Source organism: Sphaerodactylus townsendi, linkage group LG15 (assembly GCF_021028975.2).
Source record: "Sphaerodactylus townsendi isolate TG3544 linkage group LG15, MPM_Stown_v2.3, whole genome shotgun sequence".
NCBI classification, from domain to species: Eukaryota; Metazoa; Chordata; class Lepidosauria; order Squamata; family Sphaerodactylidae; genus Sphaerodactylus; species Sphaerodactylus townsendi.
Window position 1 is genome coordinate 22,940,756 of NC_059439.1, and position 14,715 is coordinate 22,955,470.

A 14,715-nucleotide genomic window follows, 5' to 3' on the forward strand; every position below is an offset into this window, starting at 1 on the left:
AACCACTTCACCATGCTAGCTCTCAGGACCCTGAGGACGTAGTCTCACTGGACAGAACACTCCATGTCTGGGTGAGGTATCAATTCAGATGGAATGTTTCATGACATTAAAGATGAGATGAACAAAGAAATCTGGGTGTGTATAAGAAAGAGAGTAAGGATGATAAAAACCAACCCCTGGTCAACAATTCCTTTTTGTATTTTATCAATGAAGCCCTGACAGTGACTTTCTCTCTCTCCTCCAGTGGTGTGCTGGCAAACCCTGGAGAAGAAACCATCTGCGTTGTATAACTCTAAAGTAAAATCTGGGATCTGTATTTGGCCTAGAATCCTCTTTTTTTGTGCTGTTAAGTATTGTCAGACTCTTTATAGAACAAGGAAACCTGTAACTCAACATGATCAATTAATTATAAATACCACTGCCATTGGACCAGTCCAATTCCTTGATACAGAATTTGAATTGCATTGAAATAAAACCTATATTAGCATATTAAATATTTTTGTTTCTGCAAATTGTGGGTCCTTGGTTATGAAGGTCTTCTTACCTTACAGTCTGGAACAATCTGTACATTTTATGATTGCAGTTGTCAAAATGATTGTACAAACCAAATTATTGCTTTGGGTGTCCAAATCAAAAATGTTCTCCAATATAATTTAGAAAGAAGTCATGATGTCACTGGCAGTCCAGGACATACTATATCAAAATTTCCATCTGGACATTTCTTGAGGCATGGGTGGTAGTCTTGTGGCACAGCAAACATCTGGCTATATCTATGGATCTTGTGTATGTCATTGCTGATTGCAGTGCAATAGGTTTTAAAAACAGGTAAATCTAACGAATTCCCATGAAAATATCAATGAGACTGTAGTTAAAAGTAATAGTTAAAGCATAAGGGAAATTAATGGCTGTAGTGGGATTCAAACAAAGATTGTGGAACAAAAGATAAAGTAATTATAGACAGTGGGATTAGGGACAAGCATGACCAACAACATAAGAATAGAAAACATGTGTTTCTGTCCTGACAGATACACGTGTTTCCATCCTGACAGATACACGTACATTCCTGAAATGGGAGCTTCTTATATTTGCTCTCTATCCATGCTGAAGGGAGAACATTGAATCACAGTAACATGAATACTCTCCTACATTCCAAATTATTTATAATGAAGAGGAACCTATTTAACCTATTTAAACAAGTGACATCAAACAGTGGATTTTTAATCCTATTTATTTATACTTTATTTAGATCTTGTTATCATTCCACCTCCTGCATCCTTGATTTGACCAATTTTTTGGTCCATTCATAACTCAGGGAGAGAAGCATATGTTGGGACAGGCCATAAAATCTTAGTTTCCTTTTAAGCATTACCATCCATGAACCATAAAAGAATCAAGCAATAATAAATAGGTTAACTCCCCCCTCCCCAGTCTATGTTGAAATAGTTATAGCAGAGATGACTGAAGCTAAATCTTCCTTCCTTCCTTCCTTCCTTCCTTCCTTCCTTCCTTCCTTCCTTCCTTCCTTCCTTCCTTCCTTCCTTCCTTCCTTCCTTCCTTCCTTCCTTCCTTCCTTCCTTCCTTCCTTCCTTCCTTCCTTCCTTCCTTCCTTTAATTCTGATGCAAGTGACATTGTAAGGAATTTAATTACCCTTCCCTTCAATGGAATATTTGCATGCCAAATATTTTATTGATTTTCATGATGTTTGTATTGTTTTTATTGTTAATTGATACTGTGTGTGCTGTCCTGACATAATAGGGGAAAGGGCAGATCATAAAGCTAAATAAATAAGCAAGAAGAATAAATAATAAGAAGAAGAGTTTGGATTTTTATCCCCCCTTTCTCTCCTGCAGGAGACTCAAAGGGGCTTACAATCTCCTTGCCCTTGCCCCCTCACAACAAACACCCCGTGAGGTGGGTGGGGCTGAGAGAGCTCCAAAGAACTGTGACTAGCCCAAGGTCACCCAGCTGGCGTGTGTGGGAGTGTACAGGCTAATCTGAATTCCCCACATAAGCCTCCACAGCTCAGGTGGCAGAGCTGGGAATCAAACCCGGTTCCTCCAGATTAGATACACGAGCTCTGTAAGGTGGTAGATATAACAAAAATATTATTTTGTTACATCATCTCATAAATGTAACAATATGAATTAATTTTTCATTTTTTTTATTCTTGCATTTATGTGAGTTCCTCCCTGGTCAGTTTTGTAAATGGGATAAGGAAATTGCTTTTCACTTTCGCATGCGCTTATTATGTAGTTCAGCTGAAATTAGTTTTTTTAGGGAAAGATACTTTTGTGGCAGTAGAAGTCATTCTGATGTTTTCAAATAACCCACTCAGGGGACATGTAATGATCTAACGGGTGTGACTGTCCTGTGCTAATCTGCTGAATCTTGCTGCTCTTAAAAAACAACTGTACAACACAATCATTAATCTATTTAATCAATTTATAAAAATTTTTCCAGGTAGGCAGCTCTGAAGATATTGGGGCGCCTCTTGATTTACTGTCTGTTATTGTTGCTGACACTTCTGAAAATTCAACTATCATGCTGAGTGACAAGATGACAACTAACCTTAACTTTTGTTCTGCTACAGTAAGACTTTTTGTTGTGCCAGCCTGGTACAGTTGTTAGGAGCGGTAGATTCTAATCTGGAGAACCAGGTTGATTCTCCACTCCTCCACATGAAGGTCCGTCTGAACTTTCTCAGTCCCACATACCTCGCAAGGTGTCATTGTGAGGAGAGGAAAGTAGGTGTTTGCAAGCCACTTTGAGACTCCATACAGTTGAGAAAAATGGGATATAAATCCAAACTTTTATTATTATTATTATTATTCTAATGGCCAATTTTCATCAATCCACATTCTTCTGCATGGATTTTTACATACAATGGACTGAGGGAGATATTTGTCTTTTCATGGGACAAATCATGACTCCACATTGAATGATCAAAAGATAGATACAATAGATAATCAAGGGACAGAATACAAACACAGTAAACAAATCCGCAATACTATTAGTAAGGAAGACAATTTTAAAGGGTCCTGCTCCCATGACACATTAAAACGATATATTTCAAGCAAGCGTATTCATAATCAACCGTCTTAAAACAGTCAGTTTCAAAGCTCCTTGTCTTTTGGATTTTGAGTCTGTGAAACTTTCTGAAGCTATTCCTCACTGCTTCCTTTACCTCTTTATTCCTCAAACTGTATATGAGCGGATTCAGCAGAGGGGTGAGAAGAGTGTAGAAGAGAGAGAACAATTTCTTCATCTCACTCAATGAACTGCTATCCGGTAAGACGTAGACAATCATCAGAGAGCCATAGAAGCAAGACACCACTGTGAGGTGTGAGGAGCAAGTGGAGAAGGCTTTTTGTTTCCCTGTAGCGCATGGGATTTGTAAAATGCTATTGATGATGCACACATAAGAGGCGAGGGTGATCAGAAGGGGAGGCAGAGTACCAATAGAGGAGATGATGAAGGATGTCATTTCAACCAAATGAGTATCAGTGCAAGAGAGCATTACCACTGGGGTGAAATCGCAGAAGAAATGGTTGATTTTATTGGGCCCACAAAAAGTCAACCGAGACACCAAGAATATTAGGATGCTGATACCCAGAGATCCACCTATCCAGGACACAGCAATCAGCAGAATGCACGTTCTGCCATTCATGAGCAACACATAATGCAATGGCTTGCAAATGGCTAAATAGCGATCATAAGACATGACTGCTAGGAAGTAACATTCAGTGGCTGCAAAAAATCCAAACAAATACAATTGGGCCAGGCATGCGCCAACAGATATGGTTCTTTCCTCACTCAGAAAAGCAAACAGCATCCTGGGCAGGATAGTTGAACTGTAGCAGGTCTCCAAACAGGAAAGGTTCCCCAAGAAGAAGTACATGGGTGTGTGAAGGTGTGGGTCAAAGGCGACTAAAATAATGATGAGGATGTTGCCTGCCATTGTTACAAGATAAACCGCTAAAAAAAGGATAAAAAGTAAAATCTGTGGATCCTCAGTGTTGAAGTCCAGGAGAATAAATGCCTCAGGGGCTGACTGGTTTCTTCCTTCTGGGTTTGTCAGGTGCATCCTAGAACCAGGAGAAAATCACACCACATTTCGACTACAGCATTGTATGATGTTTTAATCACAAGGATACATACATTTTGGCTCATTCCGCACATAATAATAATAATGCACTTTCAAACTGCTTTCAGTGCTCTTTGAAGCTGTGCAGAATGGCAAACTCCACTTGCAAACTGTGGTGAAAGTGGTTTGAAAAGGCATTATTTTGTGTGTGCGGAAGGGGCCATATATTTTCCAACTAGAACCATTCCACTATGCGACACTCACCGACAGTCTGGTATAGCAGTGTGACATCAGATGCCTTAAATGAATGCTGTGATTTGGTTTTGGGGTCTGTTTGTTTTTTTTAGAAAATGAGCCTGTCTAAACAGGAGTCTTACACCTTTTTTTCCCCCAGAATATATGCTGGAGTTCAGAATTCATTGCATTAATACAACAGCCTTAAATCTTTCATAATGTTTAAGGTGAGAGGATCAAAGAATCCTGGATGTGTGTAAGGAAGTAGGAAAGATAAACATAGAGCTCTGGTCAGCAATTAGATTTCTCACTTAATCATTTAAACCAGGCAGTGGCTTTCTCTATGTGCATGGGTGGTTTGCTAACAAATCCTGGTGAAACTAAAGCCAGCTCTTTCGTATACTTGTGTTGTAATAATAGCTAATAATAACTAGGCTCCAGATTTTACTAAGGAGACTGGAATGGCTTTGCTATTCCATATTTTCTATTTCTACAAATTGTACTGACATTGAAATCAAATCAAATCTGTATCAGCATTACAAGAACTCAATATTTTGATGTTTTTGAATTATGGCTCAACTGTCTCTTTACTTATAAAGATTTTTAGGAGTCCTTACCTTAGAGCTAGAACACCCTGTAAGTTGGAAGACTGCAATTCTGATAATAATTGAACCAACAAAATGTTTTTTTTCAAATCCTCCACACACAACAGATCAGCAACATGCATTACAAAGAAACCATTACATTGTTGTCAGTCCTGCACATAAGGCTTTACAATAACCACTTGGAGGATTCCTGAAGCCCTGATAAGTGAACATTTTGCTGGGTCTAATGATGAGTCTTCCATTGCTGAATGCAGAGGTTATATAAACAAGGACTCATAATCACTATTAAAATCTCAGTTGGAAGTCAGTATGGAGAAAACAACATCAAAATCATGAGGGAATAGTGGCTTTAGATCAGTCGTCTAGAAGAAATTATTGACTAAAACAGAATATAAGAATAGTCACAAGATGAGAAGGGAAAATGTGCCTCAGATGAGAATACACAATCAGTTGGATCTGGTCAGAACTTTTTGCAGAAACTAGCCCAGTTCCTCTCCACACTGTAGCCCCTATCAGGAGACTTTTGAACACACAGGTCCAGTGAACATTAGCTTAGACTTTTTGATGGTCAGAGGCACCCCTCCTCCAACTTTCTCCAGCAGAAAATCTGACTGGCTATTATCCATTGCCAAATAATTGTGGAGGGAGGGGTGTCCACAAACCAAAATCTTGAAAGTTCTCAAAAGGCTAGATTTACATGGCAGCTAATCCAGAAACCAGAATAATTGCATGCATCAGAAGCAGATGGTTAGATGTTATTGTTATTTCTGGATGCCTTTATTTCCATGAAGGGGAGGTGATCATGCATTGCAATTTGGACTACATCAGTGATTGTCGAAGGCTTTCTTTTGTTCTGCTACAGTAAGGACAGGACAACTATAGACAATATAGTTCTGCTATCGACAATATTGTTCTGCTACAGTAAGGGCAGGACCACGATAGACAATATCAATCAAAGGAAACAAAGACCAGGATACTTCTATTCAGATCCATTCACCTATTGACCTTGCTATCTTCATTGTTACTCCCAGGCTACAGACTTCTTTGTGACTCACATACCAGGCTATTCTATTCAGAGGGCCTCACCTTTTGACCTCACAGTATATATACTTCACTTGCTTTCCATTCCTACTATCAGATCCTCTGAACATGCCAGCCACAGATGCGGGCAAAACGTCAGGAAGAATGTTGGTAGAACACGGCCATACAGCCCGGAAACCACACAGTACATTAGTGACTAATTTTGTAAAAATTGTGTAAGTGTTTCTTAATTTTCTCTTTTAATAGCTGTCCCCCCCCCCACACACACACACATACTTTTCCTGTGTTGTGTTATTGAGAAAACATTTTCAAATCCTGATGTAACCCATTTTGGCTGTTTATTGCTAACTTTTTTTTTCATACACAACCATTTTGTGTTTTTGCAACATTGGGTTGAGCAACTTTTTAACCCTGAAAATGTTTTTTTTCCTTGTCAACCTCCCCAAATGATGACAAGACAACCAAACATGAGTTCAACTTGCTTTATTATTTATTTAAATAATCAATTCATTATCTGTGCAACCCAAAAGTGGGCAGGATGAAGCTGCATTGGAAGCGGTGGAAGGGTTGTGCTGGTGCTCATGCCACCAGAACTCTGCAAAGTGGTATGGGTGCTGGCACAGAGGGACTTAGCTTGATAGCAGGATACCCCAGAGCTCTGTGGCTCCACAACCTGGAAGTTTTCATCCTGCCATTTCTGTGCCACAGGAGGTGATACTGGTATGAATGAGGCAATCCAGGGGTGTTCTAGAGGCATTCCTGGAGCATTCCCAAAGGAGTTTCAGATTGGGAACACCCTCCTACAGCAGCAATAGATGTTGGCCACCAAAAAGGGGGGCACAAGTCAAATCCCTTTATGGTTATCCCAGGAAAGAAAGGAGTTTCACTGTCTCAGTGAGAGTTTCACTGTCCCAGTACCAGCACTGCTGATTGCCTTTTAGAAGGCAGTCCTTCAGTTGCATCCCCAACCACCGCTCTACAGTCACCCCCTTTGGATTTTGCTGCCTATGATGGATCTACATCACTGGTTATTTCAGTAAGCTGACACTTCAGAGGGTTTCCTGTGCTAGGCCTCTGCCACAAATGCTTTTTGGTCAAGTCCACCCTGGCTCAATCTAATCAGCTGAGATGGGCAAGGATCCAGGAGGCAAGTGGTAGGTTGCATCTCTGCAAGCTACCTGTTCAGACAGGTCCTCAGACCACAGGAACTGAAACTGATCCATCACAATCTGTCCAGATGGTTCTCTGAATGCCTCCATGGAAAATCCAATCCTGTGTGGATCTGGGCACCTTTATCCAGAAAGTGCCTAGCATAGAATCACAGCAGACTTCCAGGATGTTCTAGCTCCAACCCTCTGATTGGAAAATAGCAAGCCGTTCACCACCAGGAGCAGTTCTGTTGCACAGCTGCTAGAGGATGCAATGATCATGGAAAAGTAAGCTTGCTTTGCTGTTCTCACTGCACTTGATAGGCCTGAGTACGGGATCTAACTAGTCTCCGGTCAGATTCCCAACACAATTTTAGCCACCTGTGGTCTTGTCATCATCTCCCCGGTTTAATTGACAACCGATCTCTGTTAAAATTTGATGACACCAGAATAGATTTTTTATAAGCAGAGATAAAGGAACAATTAAATGCATCATTCTATCAATCACACATCTATGTAGGCCAGAAAAACCCCATAACTGATATAATGCTTTTTCTAAGACTGTTCCTGACTTCTTTGTTTCTTAGGCTGTATATGAAAGGATTGGCCATCGGAGTTAGAACTGTGTACAAAAAAGAGAAGACCTTGTTGAGATCCTTGAACTTCTCAGTTGTTGGAAAGACATAGACCACCATTAAGGATCCATAAAAAATGGAAACCACAGTGAGATGGGAAGAGCAGGTGGAAAATGCCTTTTGCCTTCCAGTGCTGGAGGGGATTTTCAAAATTGCTGTGATAATAAAAGCATAGGATGTCACAGTTATGAGAAATGTAGGCAGAATCCCTATAGAAGATGTTACTAAACCTGCGATTTCAACAACCTGAGTGTCGCTGCAGGAAAGCTGAACAATGGGGGTGAAATCACAGAAGAAACAGTTGATTATATATTGGTTGCAAAATTTAAGTTGTGACAACAAACATGTTAAGATAGTTATAAGCAGCAGCCCAACCATCCATGATAAAGCAACAAGCAGGACACACACTTTCTCATTCATAAGTGTAGCATAATGCAAAGGTTTACATATGGCAACATAGCGATCATATGACATGGCTGCCAAGAGGTAACATTCTGCAGCTCCCAGAGTAGAAAAGAAATGCATCTGCAGGATGCAGCCCAAAACAGAAATGGTTTTGTCCCCTGTGACAAAACTGGCCAGCATTCTTGGTAATATTGTTGAAGTGTAGCACGATTCCAAAAAGGATAGATTTGCCAGAAAGAAATACATTGGTGTATGAAGGTGCTGTTCAGCCATCACCAGGACAACAATGAGAACATTGCCTGACAGAGTCACCAGGTAGATAGCTAGAAATAATAAGAAAAGAAGAACATTCAAGTCTTCAACATTCCCAAAGCCCTGGAGGATGAAGCTGGTGACGGCTGTTCTGTTTTGCCCCTCTGAGTTTTCCTCTCCCTGCATCTGTAAATGACAAATAACATACTAAGTACTGGAAAATTTTAGGAATTAACCCCCTCTCTTTCCATTCTTTTTCATACAAATGCCTATCGCAATAAAGACCTTTTGAGGGACATGCAAAGATTCTCACATAACTGCATGCAAACAGATTGCTCAAATACTGCCTAAATATCCTTTGTAAATTAAAGCAAAGATGGAGAAGAATGCTGAAAGTGAAATGGGAACTATGAAAGACTGTTCATGTTGTCCAGAAAAACTGGAGCATGTATGTGAAAAACAAGGATAATAAAAAAAATTCCTCCCTGGAAATAAATTGGAGACAGCAAATCATTTTGAGAATGAAAAGCAATCAAGTCATAGTAGTTAAGGGGGAGAGAAAAGAACAAGAACAAACATGAAGCATCGACTAATATTCACAAACTTTCAGAAGACCAAATGTCATCTCTCCGGTTTACCTGTTTATGAGGTCCTTCTAGTAGTATGAAATTATGTTAACTGCTGGGTGCTTCCATTAGTATTTATGTGTGTTTACAGAGAGACAAAAACACAGCTCAATTTCATCAGCCTTTTAATCTCAATAGGAAAAGCATGCCCAGAAATAGAGCACAATAGCAATCGTTCACCCAAGTGCATTTGTCTGTAAGAAAAAATCTATCCCAAGGGATCATGGGTAATATAGAACAGAGGTAAACCTCAGACATTCAGAATTAATAGACACTATATTTCTCTCTGTCTTTCCACTTCTTAAAACTGTATCCTTGAACTAGGGGAAATAATTCTCTTTAAAAAACTTATATTTATGACATGGAGACGCAAATCTCACACTAGAAGTCCTAAATCTTTTTTAGACCATTCCATTTCAGTGTGCAGATAGAGATAGTCATGACTGACTCCATTTCCTTATATCTATATCTGTTTTTTATCAATTTCTACATTGAAACAGATGGTGTGCTGGCTGAACTTTATAATTTTTTCTCTAACTTGTGGTCCCCTCTGTTAGCCACTTTTTTCAGATGGTGAACAACTCAGGTCTAGTTCCTTCAATATGGACTAATGCCATTATTATTCCTTTATTCAAAAAGGGGGACTGTAATTTACCTTCCAACTATAGACCAATTAGTCTTTTGTCTGTTTCAGGCAAATTGTATGCCAAATCTTTACTTAATCAGCTTCTCACCTGGATCTCAATAAAAAAGCCCATTGGTAGAGAACAGATCAACTTCATGAAGGGAAAGACCACTTGGATCATTGTTTGGTCTTGAAAACACTTATTTCCAAATACCTGCTTAAAGGAAAAACTAGCCTTTTTATAGATCTTTTATAGATCTTAAGGAGGCCTTTGACTCTGTAGATAGAGATCTGCTATGGCAGAAATTAAAGAAGCTTGACATGGAACCCAGGCTTCTCTCTCTAATCATGTTTCTCTACAGAAACCCTTCTTGTCAAGTGAGCAGCAATCCATTAGGCCCAATACCAGTTTCAAGTGGTGTCAAACAGGGCTGTGTGTTGGCACCTGTGCTGTTCAATCTTTTTTTTGCATGAGTTTGCTTCCACCTTGAACAGTATTAACTCACACTGCCCTTACCTGAATGGTGTCCCTGTTCCAACCCTTCTCTGTGCTGATGATGCAGTCCTGCTGTCTCGCCCTAGGTTGGTCTCAAAAACCTGCTACTCCATTGCAACGATTATTGTTCAGTTAACAGGTTATGCATTAACCCCACTAAGTCTAAGGTTATGGAATTTTCTAAAATCTTTCGACCTGTGAGGTGGTCCATCCAATGAGCCGACATGGAACAAGTAAAACTTTTGAAATATCTAGGGGTAGTTTTTCATCATAAGCTAACTTGGTCCACCCATAGAGATATTGAAGTTCATCCCGGCAGTGCTGAAAGTATTTAATGCAAAGGGAGTGCAGCACCTTCTGTACATTGTCCCACTTTGGATCCATGCCTGGAAGCCAATTATAGAACGGATTCAATCTAACTTCCTATACTAGATCTTCGGTGTCCCCCATGGCATCCCATATACTGTTTTATGTTTAGAATCAGGGCAACACATACAGGAATCAAGGGCATGGGTTGCAAGTGAGTATGGCACATGTTCATCCTTGCAAGCTTCTTTAGCATTAAAGGGAGTTGTGCCATTTCTTATCTTCCTAGCTGTGAAATCTATGGGTCAAGGATAATGGCTTCCCTCATGGGGTTCCTGTCCCAGGTCTATGAAGGCTCCAAGGCCCCAGGATTCCAGTCTGAGTATTATCCCTTTATCCTCCAAAAAGATGCTGTAAGGTGCTTACCTAAGCTTTACCATGTATCACTGAAGCAACATTTTCCCACATGGTCACTGATTGTCTTCTGTGGAAACTACAACTTTCTTCATAGTGGCCCCAACATTATGAAATAGTTTACCAAAGGAGATGCATGGTGCATATTTCCTGACAAGGTTTAGAAAGTTCTGCAGAGCCACAATGTTCCAGCATGGGGTAGTGGTTAAGAGCAGGTGCACTCTAATCTGGAGAACCTCGCTCTGCCACTTGAGTTGTGGAGGCTTATCTGGCGAACTAGATTAGCTTGTACATTCCAACACATGCCAGTTTGGGCTAATCACAGTTCTTTGGAGCTCTCTCAGCCCCACCTATCTCACAGGGTATTTGTTGTGAGGGGGGAAGGGAAAGAAGTTTGTGAGCCCCTTTGAGTCTCCTTACAGGAGAGAAAGGGGGATATAAATCCTCCTCTTCCTCCTCCTCCTCCTCCTTCTTTTCAACATTGATCTCCTTATGGAATTTAAAAGAGATGGATTTTGAGGTTTGTGAAGGAAGATCTGGCAGTTTTTAATAGTTCTGAACTGAAAAAAAAGACTGCATGTGGTTGAAGAGAGTGTAGGCAAATTGTTTCATAGTGGTTATTGGAGGAAAGGGTACTTTAAAACACTATGTACATTTTATTGATTGGCATTGTGCTTGTGTAACCCCCATGCTCAGAATGGGTTGACCCAATAAGGGGTGGAGACTCAAAGCAGCAAGAGGCTGCAGCAGACCTCATGTAGTTGGAGGAGACAAGGCTACCAGACACGGACCTTGGTTGTATAAGCCCTTAACACCTTGTTAAGGGTTTCTTTTGTGGTTGTAATGGGTGAGAGTTCTCCTGGAAACCTTCATCATGTTGAATCCTGTTCATCAAGCCCTTGGAGTCTTCAGGAGCCAACCCACTTGCAAAGAAGAATTGGACTTGGCAGTATCAGTAGACTGTAAATATAAGGACTTGAAAATGCAACCTGAACAGGACCTTGAAATGTGATGTTAAATGTTGATGTTATATGTTATGTGTTAAGAAAGTAAACCATTTTGTTTTTAAAATTTTGTTGTGGCAAACTCATTCCAGGTTCTGCCCCACAGAACCCACAGATAGAGGTCACACTAGCCCATTATTTCAGCATTTGAAGTGCATGAATAAACTTTGTTTTGCCTGGCAATTCTGGAAATGTGTCATTTTTCCTTTTTTTGGTTTTCAATTAGTTGTTTTGGAAGCTAAGAAGTCTGAAAATGGGTCTCTAACTGGAATAGATAATGATTAAATCTAGGTCTTTGTGCATGCAAAGCTCACAACTGAATTCTACATTTATCCCCATGCATCACGAAGAGTGAAAGAATAATAACAATCTGAAATTTGATGACATCAGGGTAGATGTTTATAAACAGAAAGAACAATTAAATAAATCATTCTATCAATCACACATTTATGCATTCCAGCAAAACCCTATAACTGAGACAATGTTTTTTCTAAGACTGTTCCTGACTTCTTTGTTTCTGAGGCTGTAAATGAAAGGATTGGCCATCGGAGTTAGAACTGTGTACAAAAAAGAGAAGACCTTGTTGAGATCCTGGAACTTCCCAGTTGTTGGAAAAACATAGACCGCCATTAAGGATCCATAAAAAATGGAAACCACAGTTAGATGGGAAGAGCAGGTGGAAAATGCTTTTTGCCTTCCAGTGCTGGAGGGGATTTTCAAGATTGCTGTAATAATAAAAGCATAGGATGTCACAGTTATGAGAAATGTAGGCAGAATCCCAATAGAAGATGTTATAAAAACTGCGATTTCTGCAGGCTGAGTGTCACTGCAGGAAAGTTGAACAATAGGGGTAAAATCACAGAAGAAATGGTTGATTGTATATTGGTTGCAAAACTTAAGTTGTGACAACAAATACGTTAAGATGGTTATAAGCAGCAACCCAACCATCCATGATAAAGCAACAAGCAGGACACACACTTTCTCATTCATAAGTGTGGTATAGTGCAAAGGTTTACAGATGGCAACGTAGCGGTCGTATGACATGGCTGCCAAGAGGTAACATTCTGCAGCTGCCAGAACAGAAAAGAAATGCATCTGCAGGATGCAGCCCGAAAGAGAGATGGTTTTGTCCCCTGTGACAAAACTGGCCAGCATTCGTGGTAATATTGTTGAAGTGTAGCACGATTCCAAAAAGGATAGATTTGCCAGAAAGAAATACATTGGTGTATGAAGGTGCTGTTCAGCCATCACCAGGACAACAATGAGAAGATTTCCCAACAGAGTCACCAAATAGATAGCTAGAAATAATAAGAACAGAAGAACATTCAAGTCTTCAACATTCCCAAACCCCAGGATGATGAAGCTGGTGATGGCTGTTCTGTTTTGTTCCTCTGAGTTTTCCTCTCCCTGCATCTGTAAATGACAAATCATATACTAAGTACTGGAAAAGCTTAGGAATTAACCCCCTCTCTTTCCATTCTTTTTCAAACAAAATCCCAATAAAGACCTTTTGAGGGACATGCAAAGATTCTCACATAACTGCATGCAAACAAATTGCTCAAACACTGTCTAAATATCCTTTGTAAACTAAGGCAAAGCTGGAGAAGAATGCTGAATGAGAAATGGGAACTATGAAAGACTGTTTATGTTGTCCATGCATGTGAGAAAGAAAGACTGGAGCATGTGTGCGAAAAACAAGGAAAATAATAACAAAAAATCTCTCCTCCCTCAAAGAAAAGAAAAGAAATTGGAGACAGCAAATAATTTTGAGAATGAGAACAACCAAATCATAATAGCTGAAAAAGAAGAAAATAAGAACCAAACATTAAGCGCTGACTAATAACCATAATTCTTCATATTGATCTTCCTTGTCTCTTTTTTACTTTTTAGGGAAAAAAAAACACATGTTGGAATTTAAATTAGAAGTTCCTTGTTATGAGCACCCCTTTCCAGGTTGGATCACATCAGGTTTTCAGCAGAGAAAATGAGGTATTATGGGGTATGGAGGGACAAGCAGCCAGCTGGGAGAAGGCTGCAACAAGAAAGGAAATTGGATGAGAACAGCACACCTGTGAAAAAGACACATAGGTGCATATGTGCTGTACACACTGAAATGTGCTACATAAATATTTAGGAATGGAGTCTGTTGGACAACCCTGGTTTTCATGGGAGGTTCCGGTTCCGGCTTGAAATGAGAAGCTGTTTAAGTGATGAGCTCCGTCCAAGGCCAGATAAACTTTTTTTATAACTTTTAATAATCTTTTTAATAGATTTTAACTCAAAGCTGTTAAAGCCTATAGACAGACTAATCAACTTCCCAGATACGAATTGCAGCAGATAAGAAGGGAAAGTGGCTGAATATGGGGCATAGGAAGCGCCAGAGAGACGCAGAGGAAAATACTCCCCCAACAGCCAAACAGCTTAAAATTGCTGTCTTTTATAACATTCAAGTTCCTACTGTAAACCGCTTCTCGGCTCTAACTGTAACTGAAGATGAAAGAGTGGATGATAAGGAGGCAAGCCGAGTTTGTGAAAACATAAATAATACGGAAGAGTTTGAAAACTCTACAGAAGGAAAAGAAATTGTCTCGAAAGCTCCAGAGTTGCTAGACTAGGTAGCATGTTCCAATATATTGAAACTCACTGCTGCGACAGTTGAACATATCTATGAGGAGATAAGGATGCTAAACTGCAAAATGGATTCATGGGAACCTGATTGACATAACTGCTTTTTTTCATTGTTGAATCCTGAAAAAAAAAAGTCTGGGGAACACCAAGGGTTCTCCTACATTTGAAAATCACTGGTACATTTGTACAACAAATGCACACGTCAAATTCT

The 14,715-nt window shown here is 39.8% G+C and overlaps 3 protein-coding genes across 3 annotated transcripts; all 3 read right to left on the minus strand.

Annotated features, from left to right (window-relative positions):
- Nucleotides 1-3,029: 3,029 nt before the first annotated feature.
- Nucleotides 3,030-5,004, minus strand: LOC125444136 (olfactory receptor 6N1-like). Its single transcript, XM_048516574.1, has 2 exons — nt 4,937-5,004; nt 3,030-4,086 (listed from the first exon to the last, which is right to left on the minus strand). Exon 2 carries the CDS (start codon nt 4,083-4,085, stop codon nt 3,030-3,032), a length of 1,056 nt encoding a protein of 351 aa, XP_048372531.1. The 5' UTR covers nt 4,086; nt 4,937-5,004.
- Nucleotides 5,005-7,625: 2,621 nt separating this feature from the next.
- LOC125444137 (olfactory receptor 2AP1-like) lies at nt 7,626-8,591 on the minus strand. The gene has a single exon (XM_048516575.1). It carries the CDS (start codon nt 8,589-8,591, stop codon nt 7,626-7,628), a length of 966 nt encoding a protein of 321 aa, XP_048372532.1.
- Nucleotides 8,592-12,323: 3,732 nt separating this feature from the next.
- On the minus strand, nt 12,324-13,289 carry LOC125444138 (olfactory receptor 2AP1-like). The gene has a single exon (XM_048516576.1). It carries the CDS (start codon nt 13,287-13,289, stop codon nt 12,324-12,326), a length of 966 nt encoding a protein of 321 aa, XP_048372533.1.
- Between the last annotated feature and the right edge of the window lie 1,426 nt (nt 13,290-14,715).